The sequence below is a fragment of the Denticeps clupeoides genome, chromosome 17 (genome assembly GCF_900700375.1).
Source record: "Denticeps clupeoides chromosome 17, fDenClu1.1, whole genome shotgun sequence".
In the NCBI taxonomy this organism is placed as follows: domain Eukaryota; kingdom Metazoa; phylum Chordata; class Actinopteri; order Clupeiformes; family Denticipitidae; genus Denticeps; species Denticeps clupeoides.
The window spans coordinates 5,321,395-5,342,543 of NC_041723.1; the positions used below are offsets into that span (position 1 = coordinate 5,321,395).

General features: G+C 44.9%; 1 protein-coding gene across 2 annotated transcripts in view; it reads right to left on the bottom strand.

Moving 5' to 3' along the window:
- ldlrad3 (low density lipoprotein receptor class A domain containing 3) overlaps positions 1-8,823 on the bottom strand; it is a 63,931-nt gene extending 55,108 nt beyond the window's left edge. For both annotated transcript variants that reach the window (XM_028957271.1, XM_028957268.1), the window contains exon 1: positions 8,502-8,823. In XM_028957271.1, coding sequence (XP_028813104.1) covers positions 8,502-8,553 — 52 coding nt within the window. In that variant the 5' untranslated portion in view covers positions 8,554-8,823. The remainder of the gene's footprint in view (positions 1-8,501) is intronic.
- Positions 8,824-21,149: the final 12,326 nt, after the last annotated feature.

A 21,149-nucleotide genomic window follows, 5' to 3' on the forward strand; every position in this document is an offset into this window, starting at 1 on the left:
CCCACCTGGTTTTCCCTGCAGGAGGGGATTACTGAATGGTGGCGGGTGGGAGAAGCCACAGCAGGGTGGCCCCTAGGAGAGGAGCTGAATTCGGCTCTGTCCTCAAGTTGCACCATCGTAACCGCTTGGTCTGTCGATCTCTCACGTCCAATCTGAACAAAACCAAGGACATGAAGCAGTCTTGCCTTCAGGAGTCAGCTGTGCGACCATGAGTGCATTCAAATCTAGGGCCCTGTCTTCCTGGTGCTATATACGATTCAGGGCATGGGGCGTGTTCATGTCATGTTCACTAGTTCATCAGAATGTTTTTCAAGCATTAAATCACTGACAAGATAACAGTTTTTTTTGTGATAAAGAGGATGTCTATAGCATTTTGTGATGTCCGCTGATAAGTGGTGGGCAGTGGTGGCCTAGCGGTTAAGGAAGCTGCCCCATAATCAGAAGATTGCCGGTTCTAATCCCACAAAAGCACTATCCCCACACACTGCTCCCCGGGCGCCTGTCATACCTGCTCACTGCTCAATATGGGTGATGGTTAAAAGCATAGGACACATTTTGTTGTGTGCACTGTGGGCTGTGCTGTGTATCACAATGAATATCACTTCACTTTCAAATTTTTTCACTTTCAAATATGTGCTAATGGCGGATATGAGCTGTCAATTATGTGTATGTGTCCTTCCCCGTTTATAAATGTGTCACTAGTTTCTGGACGTCCTGTATGTCTTATGCACTTATTTGTTATGGATTTAAAGAAATAAATTCATAGAAACAAGAAAAAAATAGGAGCTAACTGCTCACTGAGGGAAGAAAATGAACTTATGCACATGTGCTTTCTAAATTTTTTCATTTTTAAATTTGCCAGACCTAAAGTAAATTACTTTCATGTTGTCGTTTTGGGCTGTTGTGTGTAAAGTTCTAAATTAAATCAACTTTAGAACAGGGCTGCAACATTGTTTTATGTGAATACTTTATGGATACACTATAGCCACCAATGTGACACCAGTAAATATTCCCTGTGTGCTACAAGCAGGGATCATACCCAAAAGAGCTGCTACGTCAGGGGACCTGCTATGCCAGTCATGCTGTAATTTACAATGAAGCAATACAAGTCTACCTTCGTTTTCATATTGAATTTTTTTTTTCAAAACGATGATATGTTCTGAAGTTTCGTAGTTATTGTTCAAAATATCAGCCTGTCAGGGATTAGCAACAGCGCAGCAAAAACAGGACGGCTAGCACGGCCAACTAAAAACAGGCGATTTACTTGACCACAAACAGGGCACATGGACACTTACATCTGTACACAAGACAAAGTAAAACATAATGACTGGACAAGGACAAGACACTGCATGGGAACACTTACACTTGTCATAAAAGGTCCACACAATCAGGAAATCAGGGACACACACAATGAACATGAAACACCCCGAAACTACTGATACCTATTCCCCCGAAACAGACAATTTGGCGCTATGTTATTTTGTTGTAAACACCCCTTAACGGTGATAAAATCACTGTAATGCAAATGCTTCATAATTAACACTGACATGGCTATAAGTAAAATGTTTAAATAAATCTAATAACAAATTTGCTGATTATACTTAGGGTGTACTCACACTAGGCACGGATGCCATGAACCGGGCCCGAGTACGACTGTCCCCCCTCCCCACTCCCCCTCTGGCCTGCACTCACATAGGCTTTCAGCATTCGTGCCGGAGCACGCTTACGTCATTATGGTGGGCGGGGTTTCAGGATAAACAGGAAAAGTGGTGCTCTCGCTGAACGCAATGGAGTTCATTGCTCTGGTCACTTTGTGTCTACTACTGAGTTGTTTGGTCCACGGTGTTTTGTAACCTTGTCTCGGCACTGCTCGGTGGTTCTTTGGTATCCACGATGAAGAAGATAATTCCGGATTTTGCAAAATATATACGAGTTTTTATGCATTTTGTCCAGCTGTTCTTGTATGCTCTCATCTGCCCAAATTTCCAACAAACATTGCACCTCTGCCATAGGCCAAATCGACCCTTTCCCCGCCATGTTGGTTTTGGAACGTCGCAAAAACGTGACATCACGTGTACTGTTCTGTGCTTCACCGTGCTCTGGCACACCTCTTCCAACCGGGCCAGGGCCGGCTAAACGAACCGCGCCCGGGCACGGCTCGGAGCACTCACACTAGTCAAACGAACCACGCTTTGGTGGTCAAACGCACTCGGGCACGGTTCAAACTGCCTGGTCTGAGTACACCCTTAGATGCAATGTGCAATATTGAGGATGTCGTTTTTACCAAACAGTATTGTTGTAAAATCCTGCAGTAGAGTAATAAAAAAAAAAAAAAAAAAGTCCCTAAAGGCTTTCTCAGTTGATATGTTACAGCTTTGCTTGTTGATAAAACTCGGGGCGGGCTCACGAAGACCCTAGTGACTTTGAATAAACAGAGCGGGAACATCAGACAGCTCGTCGCGATGCATCACTTCACACTCTTGGGTGGTAAAAAGCCAGAGCGGGGGCTTTGGGGACCGAATTGGACGGCGCGTTCTCATTACAGGAAATCTGCTCATCAGGTGACCTCGGGCAAATTTGTTTGTTTGGAGTGATGGGGACTCAAAATAGTGTCACTGTGTCCACAACAGCCTGCTGTGTGGCACAACAGAGCAAACGACTCCTGATCACGGTGGCAGCAGGAGACCCAGCTGTCGGGAAATCTCGCCTGCTTGGAGACGGAAAACAAGGGGGAGTTTCACAGGAAAAAAGAAACGCAAACAAGAGCAGAAAGGAGCGGAGGAGAGGAATACCGAGAACCCAAACTCACTCATACAGACTGACTTTTCCTAAAAAAAACACCTCGTCCCTAGTTAACACCGGGCCTGCTTAATCGATTGCATATTCATCAAAATCACGGCTCATAACAAGCAAACAGTGAAAAGCTGCAATGCTTCTAATGTATAAATGTGATTCGTATCTAACAAGTAATCTATGATTGAAGTTAATGGGATTTGCTGCTGTGAGGCTTTGAATGGAGAACATTAAACCCCCCCTGGACCTGGTCCTGCAGAATCCATTTACAACTATGCTTGTTGTCAAAAGCTTCTGTGGTGCTTTTGGTCATGTGGCACCACAACTGCTGTCATAGGTCAAGACTGGAGCTCACCTTTTAGTGCACAAAAGCTCCAGAATGCACGCTGTTCATGACTCCGCCTTTGGCAAGACTGTTATTCTAATTGGAATGAAATTCCAGAGAATCTGGCATATTGTATAAGAGCAGTACGGATTTAAATATGCATTACTCTAAGCATCCATCAAAATAATCACATCGATCATTTAATCACACAGCTCTAACGAGACAGCGACCAGACAGGCCTGCAGAGAGACAAATGCACCGCATCCCCAATGCGCCGTGCTCCTCGAGGCTCTGTTTTTAATGACTGAACTTGCCAACCAAGCGAAGAAAACTCCTGCGAACTTTGCGTGAAACTAATCTGTTCCTGAGTCTAATCAGTCCCCTTGCGTCTGGAGTCGGTTGCTTCTGCCAGACAAGACATGTCAAAACTCCAACCAATCTCAACAGAACACCAGAAAATCTAATCAAGGTCTACGCACCAGACCAACTGTTCGTTTTCCAATATGTGATGGCCTCATGGCGATGCATGAACAATTCCAGCAAAGCTTGTGCTAACCGAGTAACTCAAGAAGTCTAAGCCATACAGAAGAGCCGATGAAAACTTGAGTGGGAATTAGCAGCTCTGATCGATCGTAGGCCAGGTCTGGAGACGCAATGGCTCCACCATCAAAGGCCTGCTTTTGTACGTCCTCCCGGGCATCTCTCGTCAGTGTGGATCGATCGCAAAGACTTTTCGTGCTTTTCCTTCCTGACCGTTGGATTCTCCAGTGCAGGCCTTGGCCCAGTCCAGCAAGGATTCAGTGTCAAGGTTTCAAAGTGCCAACATCACACCAAAGGGTCAGGGGACTACATTTTTAGTCACATAGAAATATTGTACTAGTTATATTGTTTCTCTTTATGTAAGCATTATTATACTTCTTATTATATTTGTATTGCACTGCTCCATGCTAATGACCATTGCAAACTGACTTATGAACAAGAAGCAAGCAGACACACTAGCGCATCAGCCCTCCCAGGCAACACTACGACCACGATTTCCACAAACTTTTATAAAGACATCTCAGACATGTAAAAAAACAACAAACCGGGGAAATCATGCTGCGTTAAAGCTCCTGTGTTGTAGTGATGATTGGGAAAACCTCACCCCCCCATCCCCATTGGCAAAGGGTACGTATTACTCAAGTAACGAAAGTCATTCATCTCATCTGAGACATCGCTCCGAAAGGAAAACTGTGTATTCTCACAAACGCTCATCAGTGCCTCGCATCATTTTATGATCGCCTTCAAAAGCTAAAGGGGAAAAGGCAACTAGGTACAATTTAACCCTTCAGCGGTAGGCAAAGGATTTCATTTCAATGTACTGGTCATCAACAACAACATTTATTTCTTATATAACCCAAAAGCTTTTCCGTTTGCTGGGTTGATCCTACAGCGCAAAAGTTGAAGTCTCCAGGCCAATTTTTGTTCAGCTACTGATCTGATACACCGTCTGAAGGTGAAAGAGTAGCTAATGCAGTCAGTCCATTTTGTGACATTTTAACTCACACTAAACATCACACTAACATCACAGCAATTACAAGTCAACAAGATAGGCAACTTAGCCATTGTGCTAAGACTATGTAAAAAAAAAAAGAAAGTTTGACATATCAGCACTGGCTAATGCAGAGCGCTAGTCTGCATTAGCCAGTGGTAGTAGGGTGGAAGTAGCCTAGTGGTTAACAAACTTGCCTATGAACCAGAAGACCCAGGTTCAAATCCCACTTACTACCATTGTGTCCCTCAGCAAGACACTTAACCCTAAGTTGCTCCAGGCGGGGACTGTCCCTGTAACTACTGATTGTAAGTCACTCTGGATAAGGGCGTAAATGTAAATGAAAGTGCTAATAATAATGCTGTAAATGTATTAGCCAACCACCAGCAAATCACAGCTAAAAATAAACTTTCAGCAGGTCCACTCACACAGGAAATGACCCTTAATTTCACCTCGGGTAAACTGTACTCTACGTGGGGATGCGCCATCAAACGAATGGAACTGGCGGACACTTTCTGACAAATTGGAAAATATCCTACACCACCCGTACGTCGTAGGATTCCAGCATTCATGCCTGCTTTCATCTCTGACTGAGGGGAAAGGTGGACAAGAATAACAGGACATCGATGCATAATAACAGCACATTGAGACTGTTTGTGATTTTGGGCTATATAAGAAATAAATGATGATGATGATGATGATGATGATGATGAATGTCTGACCAAATTCTAATCTAGCGGACATGATAACAAAACAATTACTGGCATATTATAAACAAATACATATGGGTAATAATAAGAATCAGAACACTAAAATATATTTAAGATGGCCACCGCAATATTCAGCAATATCAATTCTCTGCCATGACACACCACTGAAAGTGGAAGTGCCAGTTATGAATAATGAAATGAGTGTCAAAAATCGTTTTAGTGTGGACACCAGTCAACGAAGTCAATGAACTGTCGCGCCCAGTACAAACGGAATGCAAGTGCAAAACACATATTGACATTTAATGTGCCTGCAGCAACTTTAAACTGCATAACAATTGCCCCCATCTCACTTAACCACACAGAAAAATGGCCAAACCTCTGACGCCCCACTATAATTAGGGATGTTAAATTGCACCGTGCTGTCCCATTGACAACAGGTTGTGAAAAATTGCACCGAATGAAGGAAGTCCATTGTGCCTAACCCCATCCACATGATTCGTTTCGATTCGATTCGTTTCGCTTAAACAACTGCCACTGACTGCATAAAACGGAAATAACACCAACATGGGACGTCATGGCACTCACACCACTGGAGTGAAAGTTTGCTGAATTTACAAATAGCCTATGAAGACCTATTTATTTGAACGAATCCCAAAATCTGAGAATAAAAATAGGTTATTGTCCTGTTATGTTAGTCTTATTACAAATAAATAGAGGATATTGTATGGATATTGGTACCACACTCGCCTGTGACCCAAAAGACCACAAACAACCATTGTGTCCCTGAGCAGGACAATTAACGCTGAGTGTCCTCTAGGGGACTGTCCCTGTCTCTACTGACTGAAAAGGAGTGTCTGATAAATATACAGTACAGGCCAAAAGTTTGGACACACCTTCTCATTCAATGTGTTTATTTTCATGACCATTTACGTTGGTAGATTCTCACTGAAGGCATCAAAACTATGAATGAACACAAGTTTTATATTCTAGTTTCTTCAAAATATCCACCCTTTGCTCTGATTACTGCTTTGTACACTCTTGGCATTCTCTCGATGAACATCAAGAGGTCGTCACCTGACATGGTTTTCCAACAGTCTTGAAGGAGTTCCCAGAGGTGTTTAGCACTTGTTGGCCCCTTTGCCTTCACTCTGTGGTCCAGCTCACCCCAAACCATCTGGACTGGGTTCAGGTCTGGTGACTGTGGAGGCCAGGTCTCCACTTTTTGTTAAGTACATAACTCCACATGTGTTCATTCAGAGTTCTGATGCCTTCAGTGAGAATCTACCAATGTAAATGGTCATGAAAAAAAAGTAAACACATTGAATGAGAAGGTGTGTCCATACTTTTGGCCTGTACTTTATATGTATGTGCTTTCAGCATATTGGGAGGGGTGACGGACCTGCAGGTGGGTTTTGTAGATTTGTTGTATTAGCACTTTCTGACAGACACTTAGACTTCTTCCACTAATTTGAAAGATCGCTTCTTACAAGTTAGTAAGCTCTTACTTCTCGCTTGGCTTAAAACCCAAACTGTTTCCACAGTAATATCATCCATGATACTCAACTCATGCAGTGACTTAATCGAGCACCAGTCAATGTTGTAGTGTAGTAAAAAGTGTGAAATACACCTCGGCTTATTATGTTTGACAGAAACAATTCTAACAATTATGCAACCATAACCATGATCATATTTTAAACAATAGAGCTCCACATTCACTACATACAAGCCAATTAAAATTGCCACCGGGTAGTAGCCTAGCGGGTAACACACTTGTCCCTGTAACTACTGATTGTAAGTCGCTCTGGATAAGGGCGTCTGATAAATGCTGTAAATATAAATGTAGAATGGTGCCGTGTTTGATGCGTCAGAGATAAAAACAAACTGATGGCTATTATGACTGATATTTTAATTATTACTTTATTACTTAAATATACTTTAAATATTTTTTTCCTTATCATATTTCTTACACTGCTATATATATCTTTTTATATTTTATGCCGATGTACTGCTGCTAGAACCCGAATTTCCCTCAGGAAACGTTAATAAAGTTCCACCTCAACCTAACCGAACTTCAACCCACAAATCAGGACGAGTTACTTCTGTCCTTATCGCAAATGTCAAAAACACGTCCTGCACGTTGCCCCAACCCTCTCACCCCTACACCACCCGACTCCCCTCCTATCCCACCCGTACCCAATTCCACCCCTACTCCACTCCTATCCCACCTGTACCCAACTCCACTCCTATCCCACCCCTACAACTACCCCTACTCCACCCCTACATCTACCCCTACCCCATCACTACTCCACTCCTATCCCACCCCTACAGCTACCCCATACACCATCGCTACTCCACTCCTAGTCCACCCCTACAGCTACCCCTACATCTACCCCTACCCCATCGCTACTCCACTCCTATCCCACCCCTACAGCTACCCCTACATCTACCCCTACCCCATCACTACTCCACTCCTACCCCACCCCTACAGCTACCCCATACACCATCGCTACTCCACTCCTAGTCCACCCCTACAGCTACCCCTACATCTACCCCTACCCCATCGCTACTCCACTCCTATCCCACCCCTACAGCTACCCCTACATCTACCCCTACCCCATCACTACTCCACTCCTACCCCACCCCTACAGCTACCCCATACACCATCGCTACTCCACTCCTAGTCCACCCCTACAGCTACCCCTACATATACCCCTACCCATCGCTACTCCACTCCTATCCCACCCCTACCCTATTCCACCACTACTCTACCCCTACAGCTACCCCCACCTGGCTCAGGTCCCTGGATCACAGGTTAAAGGGGTGACGTTGGTTCCGCAGACGGACTAACGTTGTCACCGCTTCATCCTGCCAACAGCCCGGTCCCGAAAACCGAAACAATCGTTCATCGCGGAGCGCCGCTATTCGTAGAAAAACCACGCAAACGCGCTGACGGCGGGCGGGCAGGGCGGGCAGGGCGAGGAGAAGCGGGCTGTCGGCACGGATCCCGCAGCCCGAGACGAGGAAGTAAGAGGCGCGTAAAGGGGCTACGTGTGTATCGCGCGGGGCAACAGTTGTCGCCGTCACGGCGGGCTCCGCGGGGCTCCGAACCCGAGCCGAACCCCCCCAACACACGCCCACTCACCAACCGGGCTGGTGCCCGATCCCGAACCCAGCAGCAGGTACCAGATCCACATCCTCTGTTTTTCTCGGCCTGCTGCTCTCAGTTCATCCCGCCGCGGGGCCAGCAAACCGGGCCGATTTTCTTCCAAGTTCCGCGCTCGGAGATTTCCCCGACTTTTACTGCCCCGCGAGAAGGACTTTTCTTCTTCTTCTCCTTCTTCTTTCTCTTCTTCTTCTTCTTCACTGCGCCAAGCGGTAAACTTTCTCGAGTTAACTTACGATCGGGGGTGGAGAGGTGGGCTCCGGGACAGACGCGCGGATTCCAGGCCGGGGGAGGGGAGGAGGTGGTCGGCGATGGAAGGGGCGTGAGGAGCAGGGCCGGGGATCCGGGTATCGGGTTCCCTCGCCGGGGAGGCGGAGATTCCAGGCGTGTGTGGAAGATGAGGAACTGGCAATACCAAAAAAAAAAAACGCGTCTTTAGACATTTACGGATAAAATGTAACGACAATCGTTCACGACGGCGGCCATATTTCCTCTAGGATTCAGTTAACCATCAGTTCTATGCGTGCATAGATGCGTGCAAACTAGAACCTGTTTGAAGAGTAAATCCTGAAATGCAGTTCAGTGACTGTGCTTTGCTGACAGTGTTTTTTTTTTTTTTTTTTTTTTTTTTTTTTCAGGTTTTCACGTTCAATGGATCAAACACACTAGCATGCAGATGAAAGTTCGCACGTAGCTCGTGTGTAAATGCTGAATTACACACGCTCTGCTGCAAGGTTGGCGATTCTGGGCCGATCAGCGCATATGGCTCCGTTCATTTCAGTGTTTCGCGAGTAAGAAAAGATCTTAACAAAAGGTGTGCAATAACTGCTTTCATCAAGTGATGTTACTTGATGTTACTGGACGCTCAGAAATCTGAAGATATTTGAATTTTTCTAAATGAAGGCGATAACATGGCCAGTGCCGAAACCGTACTGAATTATAATTAGAAATGTTAAATGCTCCTTCGTCCCATGCGACACATTGTTTTTTCTCTATGCCAGACGGTGCAGGCTTTTAAGTCCCACTGCAAATGCATCTCCATGCACGCATCGATTTACAGGGTGGTAGTCGCCACTCAGGCAGCGTTGCTCCAGGGGGAACTGGACCTGTAATTAGTGGATGGAAGCTGCTCTGGATAAAAGCCCCCGTTAAATGAATAAAGCCCGACGTTATGTAAATGATGTTCTATACATGCCGCCTACAACAGAGGTTCGCAGATCACAATGAAAAACAGTTGTTGTTTTTTTTTTAGTCCATATTGCACAACTTATATGGTTGTGAAGGGTCAGTGCCAGGCAAAAAGTATTCATTTCGGTTTGCTGGGAGCAGGCGGCGGGATGGAGAGGAAGGAGTTCGAGCGGCTCATCTGATAAAGCCGTTCCTCTGTTGCGCTGGAATGCGGGCAACATGAACTCACAAGGCCTCTCCTCCCAACAAAAGCTTCCTTTACATAGCCGAGCGCAGCGAGCTGCAGACCCATGAGCTCAGTAACATGCAATCAATGCACTTCTGAAGGAATTTTATAACCTCGTGGCAGGAACCTATTCAGATGCCTGAAAAATGCCACATTCTTCCCTTGTCATTTGAAGGTATTCACCTTAATTTCAAAAGAGAACGTGTAATTAGGTTTGCTTCATTGAAAGTTTATTGAAAATCGCACCAGTCGTGAGTCACCTCATCCCGAGACGGACAGATTTCGCGCTGTCGGCAACAGCTTCATTATTGCTCATCAATTAGTTTACGATACCTTTGAACGGAAGGCCCATAGAACCCAATTAGCCTTTCCTTGAATGACAAATGCCTTTAATGTGCCCATTGGCTGACGAGCGGCCTCATTACGGCACATTTAAAAACGAATGCGAAGGGCCGCTACTGACTTAATCATCAGAGGAGGCAAATTAGGGTTAAAGTTTTGTGGAGAAAGAACAACAGGGGCCTGACTGGCAGGAAGGGGAGTGAAACCCGAGACGACCCTTTGATGGAGCAGGCAGGAGTGGATTTAGAGGGAGAGGAAAGCAAGAGGCTGGGCGGGGCCGAGCGAGGGAGAATCAGCGAGCCGTGCTTCCTTTCCCATCCCGAAATCTATAATTTAATAGACAGGAGAAATTGTATCAACATGCTGCAGGAGTTCGCGAGATAAAAATTGAGTCGCGGTGATAAATGTCACTCTATGCAAAAGATTTCCGATGTGAAAGTGAGCGCTGTCCTAAGTTACAAAAATTTAAAATGGTATTACAAAAATCTGTTCATTTTTTAATGCGCTTTTGATTTGCATTCAGGTTCAGGAATCTCTCACACACTGAGTTATTGATGGTTGGTGGAAAGCTCAATGTGAGTAGCATGCATCTTGTAACACCTCTGTGTATGTTATATGAATTTGATGCCATCTCTGGTGGACTCATGAAGCATGCGGGAGGAAGGAATCTCAATTCTGGAGAATCAGAGGGATGCAATAATTTCACGGATTGATTTCCTTGGGTTTGTCTCAGAGCCCTCTTGCTCTGCTCATTATATATACATATATATTGTCACGTTCCTAACCTGAGCTAGGGGTCTAGGGGTTTAAGAAACGCGACCGAACACCATCCGAAGTCTCTTTATATAGGTGGAGGTGACCAATAGGCAGCTGTTAGGCTTCAACTCCTCCCACGAAGTCAACCTAAAAGAGACAGGGACAAAAACACAGCCAGCCACACAGAGCACGTGGGAGCATACGTCCAGGGACGTAACAAAATACACACACATATACATAATTTAAATGTGTGCATATATAGGCACTCGGATGAAAACATGGCTGAATAAAGTGGAGACATTAACACTAATTAATTATTGAAACATGTTTATTGATGTTGCAAAGCTTCTGTCAGTTTGACCTCCTTCATCAGACAGGGGTTAAATATTTGAATCATGGCTCTGGCAGCGCTGCCATTTACACAAGTGAGACCAATTAAACGGAGTTAAGCTGCTTGTATTGACAGAGTCAGAGGGAGAGGAAGTGCACCGCGGGCACGAATGCTGCTAGCAGCGCAGCTCAGTTGCCGGACCACTCAGCATCCTGGAATAGGGTTGAGCAAAATGAAAGTGGTTGTTTTTGTCATTGTGATACACAGACAGCACAGCACATGGTGCACACAACAAAATGTGTCTTCTGTATTTAACCCTGCACCACCCTTATTGAGCAGTGGGCAGCCATGACAGTGGCACCTTATTGGTGGTAACCCTTTGGTTACGAGTCCACTTCCTTACCCACTAGGCCACCATGGTTAAAATCCTACCAAATCACTTGCTAGGGACAAACTTCTTAATCCCATTTACTCTACCACCAGGCTGGGCTGTGGGACCCCTGACTTCGGTGAAGCAGTCTCACAAAGCGATTTGTCTTACAATCATGATGCCAAACTCTACCTTCAAGTACCTCCAGATGATCCCACTATGATCCCACACTCCCAACAATAATCTATTCAATGGACTCTTCATCCCTCATGCCTACCAAGGCCAGAGGAAACCTGGGTGTCGTGAACTGCGTCACTGTCCTAACACTTTGCACTCTGTAATATCAGGAATTTCACAGGAACATCTTCAATCGACATGCCACCCAGTGCCTGGTGAAGGCAATGGTCTCCTTGTGTGACCACCGTCCCACCACCAACCTGCCCACCGGGCAGCCGAGTCAAATTCAAGTCACTTATGCTCACCTACAGTATACCTAAACACAGTTATAATGGCTTTTAGCCCATGTTCATTTCTTACATAATGCCTAGCGGTTAAGGAAGTGGCCCCATAATCAGAAGGTTCCCGGTTCGAATCCCGAGCCGCCAAGGTGACACTGAGGTGCCACTGAGCAAAGCACCGTCCCCACACACTGCTCCCCGGGACGCCTGTCATGGCTGCCCACTGCTCAAGAAGGGTGATGGGTTAAAAGCAGAGGACACATTTCGTCACCGTGTGCTGTGCAGCACTTTCACTTTCCCAAACTTCAAATTGAACATTAATCCCTTCATCCGTCTTGTTAATTGCTGGTCGTTATTTGTTAGTTGCCTTGGTTTAATGGGCATAATGTATTATATAATCGTCTTTTATTTATAGATATATGCGTGGCTGGAAATGTACGCATGCAAATGGGAATGATGGGATGGCCTTGTCATAGCTGCAGCTGCAGACTTGAAATGCCAAGTCCTCACAGAGACTGGCAGAGCCCATGCCGGGGGAACCTGCAGGGACGCTTAATGATGCTCTGTGTGCCAGGAGCCGTGGCAGTGTGCAGAGGAGACAGACGAGGGGTGGATGATTGAACGACTACTATTACAACACGACTACTAATACACACACAAACACACACATTTTTCATAATCGAAACCTTTTTTTGGCTATGCACATTCAAGCTCATCTCCACTCGTTCACCTCCAGACGACATCTCCGAGACACACAATCACACACCCACTCGAACACCCCCCCCCCTCCATCTCCTTCACGCTCCTCAGAATGCATTAATTAATTAATCAATCAATTTGCTGATCACTTCATCTGCCCTCCTCTCCCCCGTCTCGCTGTCCCAGATGAGGTTAGTTAGCATGGCAGACACCCGGCTGGAGTGAAGGATGGGGCGTCCTTCAAGCCACCGCCTCGCTCCCTCGAGGTGACCCGACTCCCGTCTGACGCATGTTCTCCGGTGCAGTTGGAGATATTTACTGCCGGCCATTAAAGCCTCCTTTCAACTCACCCACCCCGACTGCAACCAACTTGCAAAGAATCGGCGGAAATCTCTCGCCTTCTTTTCGTTAACGTGTGATTTATGTTTATCCAGTGGCCCGGTTTTAATTAGCCGTCAACGCTGACATTTATGGGCACATTAGCACCGCTCACGTTCACATGACAAATGATTGCGTACCAAATGCCATGAGATGAGATTGTCAAGGACGGTTGGGACAAAGGGTGGGCTGGGCAGATGCCAGTATGCACTGGCCGGCTTTCATCAGACCGCCAATCTCTCCGGAACTACAGGCGACTTTTGGTGCTGGACCAAATTTCTCTGGCCAATTTTTCACAAGTTGTCTGAATGCCTTTTTTTTTATTTTCCCAGAGGCCACACTCAGGAGCCATATTTCATGAGCCAAGACACACGGGTCAGAAAAAATATCCTCAAAAAACATGACCTTGATGGAAAGCAAACCAAGTGGAGACTAGGCAAGATATCGTGGGAGCTTCTTATGGGGGGGACATGTGGGCCTGGGCCCCACAATGAGAGGGGCATGGGCTAACAGTCATGCCCCAGTACCGGAGGTCCCCCAGGGCCTGAAATAATGAGGGCTGTCGCCGCAGGGATTGCATACACGCTTGACTTCTAATGGAATGGGCACAGTGGGAGCGAAAGAGGGGGCTGGCCAACGTGTTTCATTTGTCCTTTGATCACACAGAGAGGAATTACCAGCTCGTTACCCAACTGTTTCAGGGCTCTGGAGCTGCAAAGCATCCTGGGAAGTCATTCTGTGTGGCTTACAGTGCCACATACAAGTCTGTGCTCCAACCATCACACTAATCTATGACCTTGGAGGCCATACTGAATATCAAATATACAGTATGTATCATGTATAATGTACTTAACAATTATACTGTGACCATCGAGTATAAATCCTAAAGTTATTGTTTAACAGACAGCAGACTTCGCTTCGAGTTTTGCTTCTCTGCTGAGTTACAGCAGACAGCTCCACTTTCACACCCATCCAGAAAGTGCATGCGTGTACCAGAAGAGAAGATTATCTGTGGAAATAAGTGAGAGAGAGAGAGACCTGCAGACATTTTAGAGACCTGCAAATTGCGCCCGGCCAGGTTTTTATAATAGTGAGCATTTGTTGCACTAATCAACAGGTGTCCTCTTTCTCACAGGGTCAGATTTCAAACCTTTTTTAAATTCATTTTATTGCTGTAATTACAGTTAATAAAGATCTGAATTTAGCATTTATGTCATACTTTATATGATATTTCAAGATATCGAGATATAAAATAGTCATTATTATATGATATTATTTCAGGCCATATCATGCAGCACAAATCTAGTTGCAGACATGGGTCCCTATTTTCATATTGCTACATGAGACCTAGTGAACAGAGTGTTAGCTAATGTTATAATGTTTTGTTGTTGTGTAATTATTTTGAGATAAACCCAGATCATAAACTTCAATGACGATGCTTTTTATGAAAAACATTTTAAATGGATGGAGCCAATTGGCAACGCTGACAGCTCATCCTGGACAATTTATAACTGCACCTGCCAATACGTCACATTCTCAGGAAAACACATGCTTCCTTCCTCCTCCATTTCCCTTCACTGTTGGCTGTGGATCCCAATCCGGCTAAATGTTTACATGTCCTGTTTACATGTTCACCTCACTTTGGAATGCCCTTTTGGTGCAGTGAATAAATGGAAATGGATTAGGAAAAAAGCCTATTTCTGATCGGCCGAAGACTTTCAATGTTGCATCCCCACTTGAAAAAAAAGAACCTGGTTTCCTCCTCTATGCTAACATGATGCCCAGAAGGGATATTCTGCTGACTGGTTCTGCAGAGTTCTGGCCAGTGGGGGTTCCCTCTCGTGCGCAGGGAAGGAGATGTGAGCATTAAATGAGCTCGGCTTTGATTGTCCATAATCCTCAAAAGACAGGCTACCTCAGTGCATGCTGGGTAGGAGTGGCCATATTTCAGGTTTAGAGGGATGGATAAAGATGGATAAGTTTTTGGTCTTTAGCACGACGCCTTGCTGATCCGATGAATGCCGCTGTCATTGTTTCTGTTGGATAATTGAATCCAAAAGGAGAGAAAAACAATGCCTACAGCTAAAATTCCCAGGTTCATGCTAACATTGACTTTTCACTAGGAGAACAATTAACATGACTGGGAGCTTGTTTAATTATCAGGTTGGTCCATTATTGATATCTTTTATGGCACACAATGCATCGAGGATACAATTCATAGCTTTTCGCCTGGAGGAGGAAGCTGCAAGAAAAGAGACTTCATATCCCTGGAGATATAAATTATCTCTGCGTTAAGATGTTTCTGTCACCGACCTTGAGCACAGATACAGAAAACGAGTTTAAAAAGTCCATCCGAGAGCCGAAGACACGTTGTGTCTCGCGGCCTCGGCTTAAGTGGCAGGCATTATCTCCTCTTCCTCGAGTTTTCAATCAGGCGCCTGCATGAATTTGTTCGCATGCTTATCAATGCCATCTGTCAGCTGCATTACAACTGCCGGTGACCGGCATCGTCTACGTCATTGCGGAAGTGGCCTTCAAAAGAGATCCCCCCGCCAAGAGGCTCTCGAGATGCACCAGTCACCACACAGACGAAGAACTCTCCCAGGCATTCACTGAAGCAAAGGTCCCCGGGACAATGTATTCAGGCTCTCGTGCGAGAGTGTGCAGTCCCGCTTTTTACATTTTTTTTTGCCACCGGGCTCTGCAGAGATGAGAATGTGGAGGGTCCTTTTCTCGCATTACAACATGGCATTAGCCACGGGCGTTCCTGAGGCAGTTTAAAATAGGAAGCGGCAGGGTTCAAGGTCATGCGGTGCCTACCTACTGTGCCTGTCTGTGGACTTGCATGCCAGTTGACATGGCAAACATGAAAAAGACCTTCGAGCATTTCTAGCCTGGGTGAAAATAAATTATTTACTATATATATATATAGAGAGTAAAGAGAGAGAGAGAGAGAGAAAAAGAGACCTCCCCTCATCCCCTCTTCCATTTGTTCATTTGCCTCAAGCGAGGTTTCTAGCCCCCACCCCTCCCTGCCCCGTGCCCACATTACACCCTCATCTGAGTCATCCTCTCCCCCGTCTGTGCGCTGCACTTCACAGGAGCCGGCAAGGTGGCCCTCAAACACTTGTCTACGTCTCCTGGCTCTGTGCAGAAGACCGAGCTCGGGCAGAGGGACCCGGGGAGAGCACGTCAGGGCCAGGAACGTGACAAATTAGCCGTATGCGCTTCCAACAAGTCATATTTTGTATTTATTTATACCTGAATTTATTTCTGTTTATCCCCCTGTTGCATTTTAATTACATATCACTTTATTTTGACACCAATGAGCCAGTTGGTGCAGCCGGATGTGGAATTGAGATGCCGTCACACTTAATTATGACATGCTCATCAAATGAAAACTTTCTTCTGAAAATGGCTAAATAATGTACAAACCTTCATAGAATTAAACTGATCATTATCTGCACTTTTTGTATATATTTGTATAAAATTTCCCTCTGGATTAATACGATATTTAAAAAAAAATCTTAAATACTGTTCTTAGATTTGCAAATTTGCAATGCCTGCTTTATTATGAATGGATTACTGAGTGACAGTGAGGCAGCACCCTCAGGCTTCATTGAAGTAAATTTTGATAGCGTTTGAGACTTGCTGGCTTTATGATGCCAAATGAATTCACAGCGCCGGCAGCCAAATAAATTCCTGTAATCAAAAGCTGCAGGAATCTAATAATTTTGCTCTTAATATGTAACAATATTGATTTAATGCTACCCAAAGGCTTTAATTTCTGAATTTGGCATTTGCAATTTAGTATTACCATTTATCGGTCCTCCGCTTCTTATTTCACAGGTGGCTGGGACCGCTGTACAAGGACATTTATTAACCTCGTTGAAAATGCCTTGATTACCATTATGATGGCTTTTGTGTTAACCTATTCAGCTATCAATCAGCTACTATATATGCATATAGTCTGTCATGTACTAGTTCATCACAAGTCGTAGCACCTTAGTGGGACACTCATCTGTAAATCCGAGTCACAGGTTCAGACCCCACTTACAACAATGTATCCCTGAGCAAGACACTTAACCCTGAGTGTCTCCAGGGGGACTGTCCCTGTAACTACTGATTGTAAGTCGCTCTGGGTAAGGGCGTCTGATAAATGCCATGACTAAAAATTTACAAGAAAATTAGAGCGTATTCAAATGAAGTAATTAATGTCCACCTTTAACCCCAACCAAGCTGGATGTGTCTGTATCATGAATAATTCTAGGAAATATTCAGATAAAATGAGATACCTATGTCAGTGGGGGGTTGAGGCACAAGCGTGCGTATTAACAGAGATATATTTAAAAAGGCTTGAAACAAAACAGGGTCAAGACCCACAAAACTAACAGAAAGGTCAGATGGACCAGAAAGGTCAGATGGAATACATACAGACTGGCACATACTGACTAGAGTTAACAGACAGAATCAGAAGGGGACATCCATGGAGGTTTGCACAAGAATCGGCAGAGAAGTGAAAGTCAAGTGATTGTCATTTTGATACACAGCACAGCACATGGTGCACACAACCCATCACCCCTAAGTGAGCAGCAGGCAGCCATGAACGTTGAAAGAGCAGTGTGTGGGGACGGTACCTTTCTCAGCGGCACCTCAGTGGCATTTTTCAATTACGGATTCACCTCCTTACCTGCTAGGCCTCCACTGCTGGTGATCGCTGGTGAGTCCTATAGTGTCCCACAGTGGTGGTGATGAGAGTATTACAGAGTATTCCAGAGGACTGATCAGGACAGGCCGGTGCAGGTGAGGACCGAATATTTGGAGCCGAGTCAGGACACGTGTGAACTGGGGCAGACAGGCTTTCTGATCACTGTGTGTCACTGTGTGTATCATTTGCCAATTCTAATAATTGCATAACATTTCATTTCATGTAACATATGAATATAAACAATCTGCTATGGAAATAAAAGTACCATTATTCCCATCAGTGCTTTCTGTCTCTCACAACACCAACTATTCCATGACACCAAAAGAAGTTCTGGTCAGCAGAGGTCCTTTGGTCAGTAACCAGACAGTAAGTGGGTGACAAACTCTGCCTGAAATCTGCAAGATCGGCCCAATAAAGTCAGAGGTAGGCGTGTGTAACTGTCACATTCTTAATCGCCTTCTAGCAGCTACTGGAAACTGAAGGACACTGAATTTACTCAAAGTTTTCATTTCTTAATTCTGTGTTTAATGAGCAATGAATTCTAAGCATTGCCTTGACCACACTTCAACTGCTTTGTTCCATTTATCTGGTCTATAGCATTCATATTATAGCAATTATAATACTTAACCGTGCTCATTTGTAAAAATCTGCCACTTTGTATGCAGAGAGGCTTTTTTGGACTGGATTTCCCACTCTTGTATGGCCTGCAACGTGGTGATGGGAAGGCGACGGCAATGAAGTTGGGATGATAAAGAAGCCGGAATCTTCTGAGGACAGATATTCCTCTCACACTCATCTGTAACATTTAAATCACCCAATGAGCATCCAGGCGGCCTCTGGGAGTGCTCATCAGAACGACTCTCAATTATTTTCTTAATTACAGGCTGTTTCTGCCTGGCCGAAAGCAAAGCCAGGAAACGAAGGGCCTTGGCGAAGTTTGATTTTACCCGAACGTATGTTGCTTTTATGTGCAAGCACTAATGGCGGATTAATCCATGAAATCTTTCCTTTGCTTGCTGTCAGCTGGTGGCACTGCCGCTGTGCAGGAGAAGACGCACAATTCCGCTTCGGTTCACCCATCATCTCCGTCATGCTTTTGGGCGCCCGAAGGCGCCACCAGAGCCGGAGGAATGTGCGTGGGTGGGACAGCGTGCACAATGCTCAGTGACAGAGTAAAGTGCAGTGGCTGTGAAACAATGCAACGCTGAGCAATTACACAAATCAGTGCCCTTCACATGCACAAGTCTAATTAAAACCGAAGCAAGCACAGTACCGGGCCAGCTGAAAGCAGATTTCAAGCATATGCATTCGTAAAGAATGGCCCGACACTTCAGTTGCATCCTGTCAGCCGCGTTCCTTTTGGTCAGAAGCTGTCCATTTCATGAAAAGGGAGTGGGTGTACGGAACAGCCGCTAAAAACTGCAGCCATGATTACTTTCCACCTGCTAAAAAGCCGCTATTCTCCAACACAGCTTTTGATACTGTATTTATTTCCACAGTGCACCTCAACTTTGGACTTGCAAACTGTAGTTACAGGGACAGTCCGCCCCTGGAGACACTCAGGGTTAAGTGTCTTGCTCAGGGACTCAATGGTAGTAAGTGGGATATGAACCTGGGTCTTCTGCTTCATAAGCGAGTGTCTTACCTGTTAGGGTGCTACTAGCCCATTTTATTACTTTGTAATAGAGGAACGAGGTGAAAAGAGCTTTCCATCAGTTTCCCTGTGACATTGTGAAATAGAGGGCTAACAGGATATAAAGAGAAGGTGTTGTGTAACTCTCAAAAAATGTCTGAAGCCATTGTAAAATGTTAATGTTTCCAAATGAATTGCCAGTGTTAATGCATTAACACATTAACTTTGACAGCACAACAGGGGCCACAAACTTATTTTGGTGAGTTTTCTAATACGACTGTGATATGGTGTCATGATCAGTCGTACGTCCAACGGCAAACCTAAACACATTTTGGGTTGGCAGCTGTAGGTGGACACCGGGTTGGCTTTAGTTTTATTGCTGAATTTTTAACACGTTATATGAGTGGGACAAAACCTGTTCTGTGTAAAAAATGAATTATAGTCCATAGACAATGTAGACAATGGTCCCACACTATGAGGGCTTCCCTTAAAGTGAGTGTAGTATGAAAAATGATCAGAGTTTGCCAGGGCTGTTTTCTTCACAGACATTCGATATATCAGAGTAGAAAAAAGTAAGGTCAGGTCAGTCATATTGTTAGATTGCTGTAATTGCGAATTGTTGAACTGCATTAGGAATAGGTTAACGTGAGCCAACATCCAGTATGCGCAATTATCAACCTGAATCTCATTAAAAATTGAGTGTGTAAATTCAGGGCCTGCGGTGTTTCATTTCAAAGCCTTTGTTGCATCCATCTGGTCTCTAGCACTTTTATCAGACAGACCCCTTCAAAATATGCTGACAGCGTCAAAATGGTGCCGTTGCACATCAAAAAAAGTTCTGAGCAAATAGACATGCACTCCTCTTTATTACAACATCCAAGTTGCTGAGCTGAAGCGATACTCTCATGTTCTCAATGCTGCGGTGAACTGGTGCCCTGATTGGCAGCAGCTATCCAGATCTGGATTCAGCGGTTATGGATAGTAAGCGATAGTTTCAGAAACTAAAAGTTAGATGAGTGAATTTTTTTTTTAGAGGTTGGCCATTTTCCCCCAAAATAATATACCCACGTTCAAACAAATTATTTCTGAAGTGGGATGTAGGATTGTGTGGTTTTGCTGGCCAGGTCCACCCACCTTTTACATCTCTGGTTGTGTAACTGTGTATTGAAGGTGGAACCGGGTCGTAACGGGCCGTGTGAGTGGTTGAAGATGAAGTATTAGGGCTCAAAAGGCCGATTCTACAGTGAAAGAGAGGCTCTAAAATTTACCATTAAACACATAGAGATGCGGTTGCCTATTACTGCCCCAATCATAGTTATTAATGTGGAATGGGGCTTCATGCAGACCTATCTGAATAATTGATAGACTGTCTTTGTGTCTTTTTAGTGCAGATAAGGGCAATATAAAATGTTAAAGCGCAGAAGGTGTAAAAGTAAAAGAAGGTACCTGGAAATGTGTTTCACCACCGCATCACACAGAGATGGGAGGTGGCAGGGGGGTGTCGGCCTCGGGCTCCAGGTTTATTCATAAACATGAAA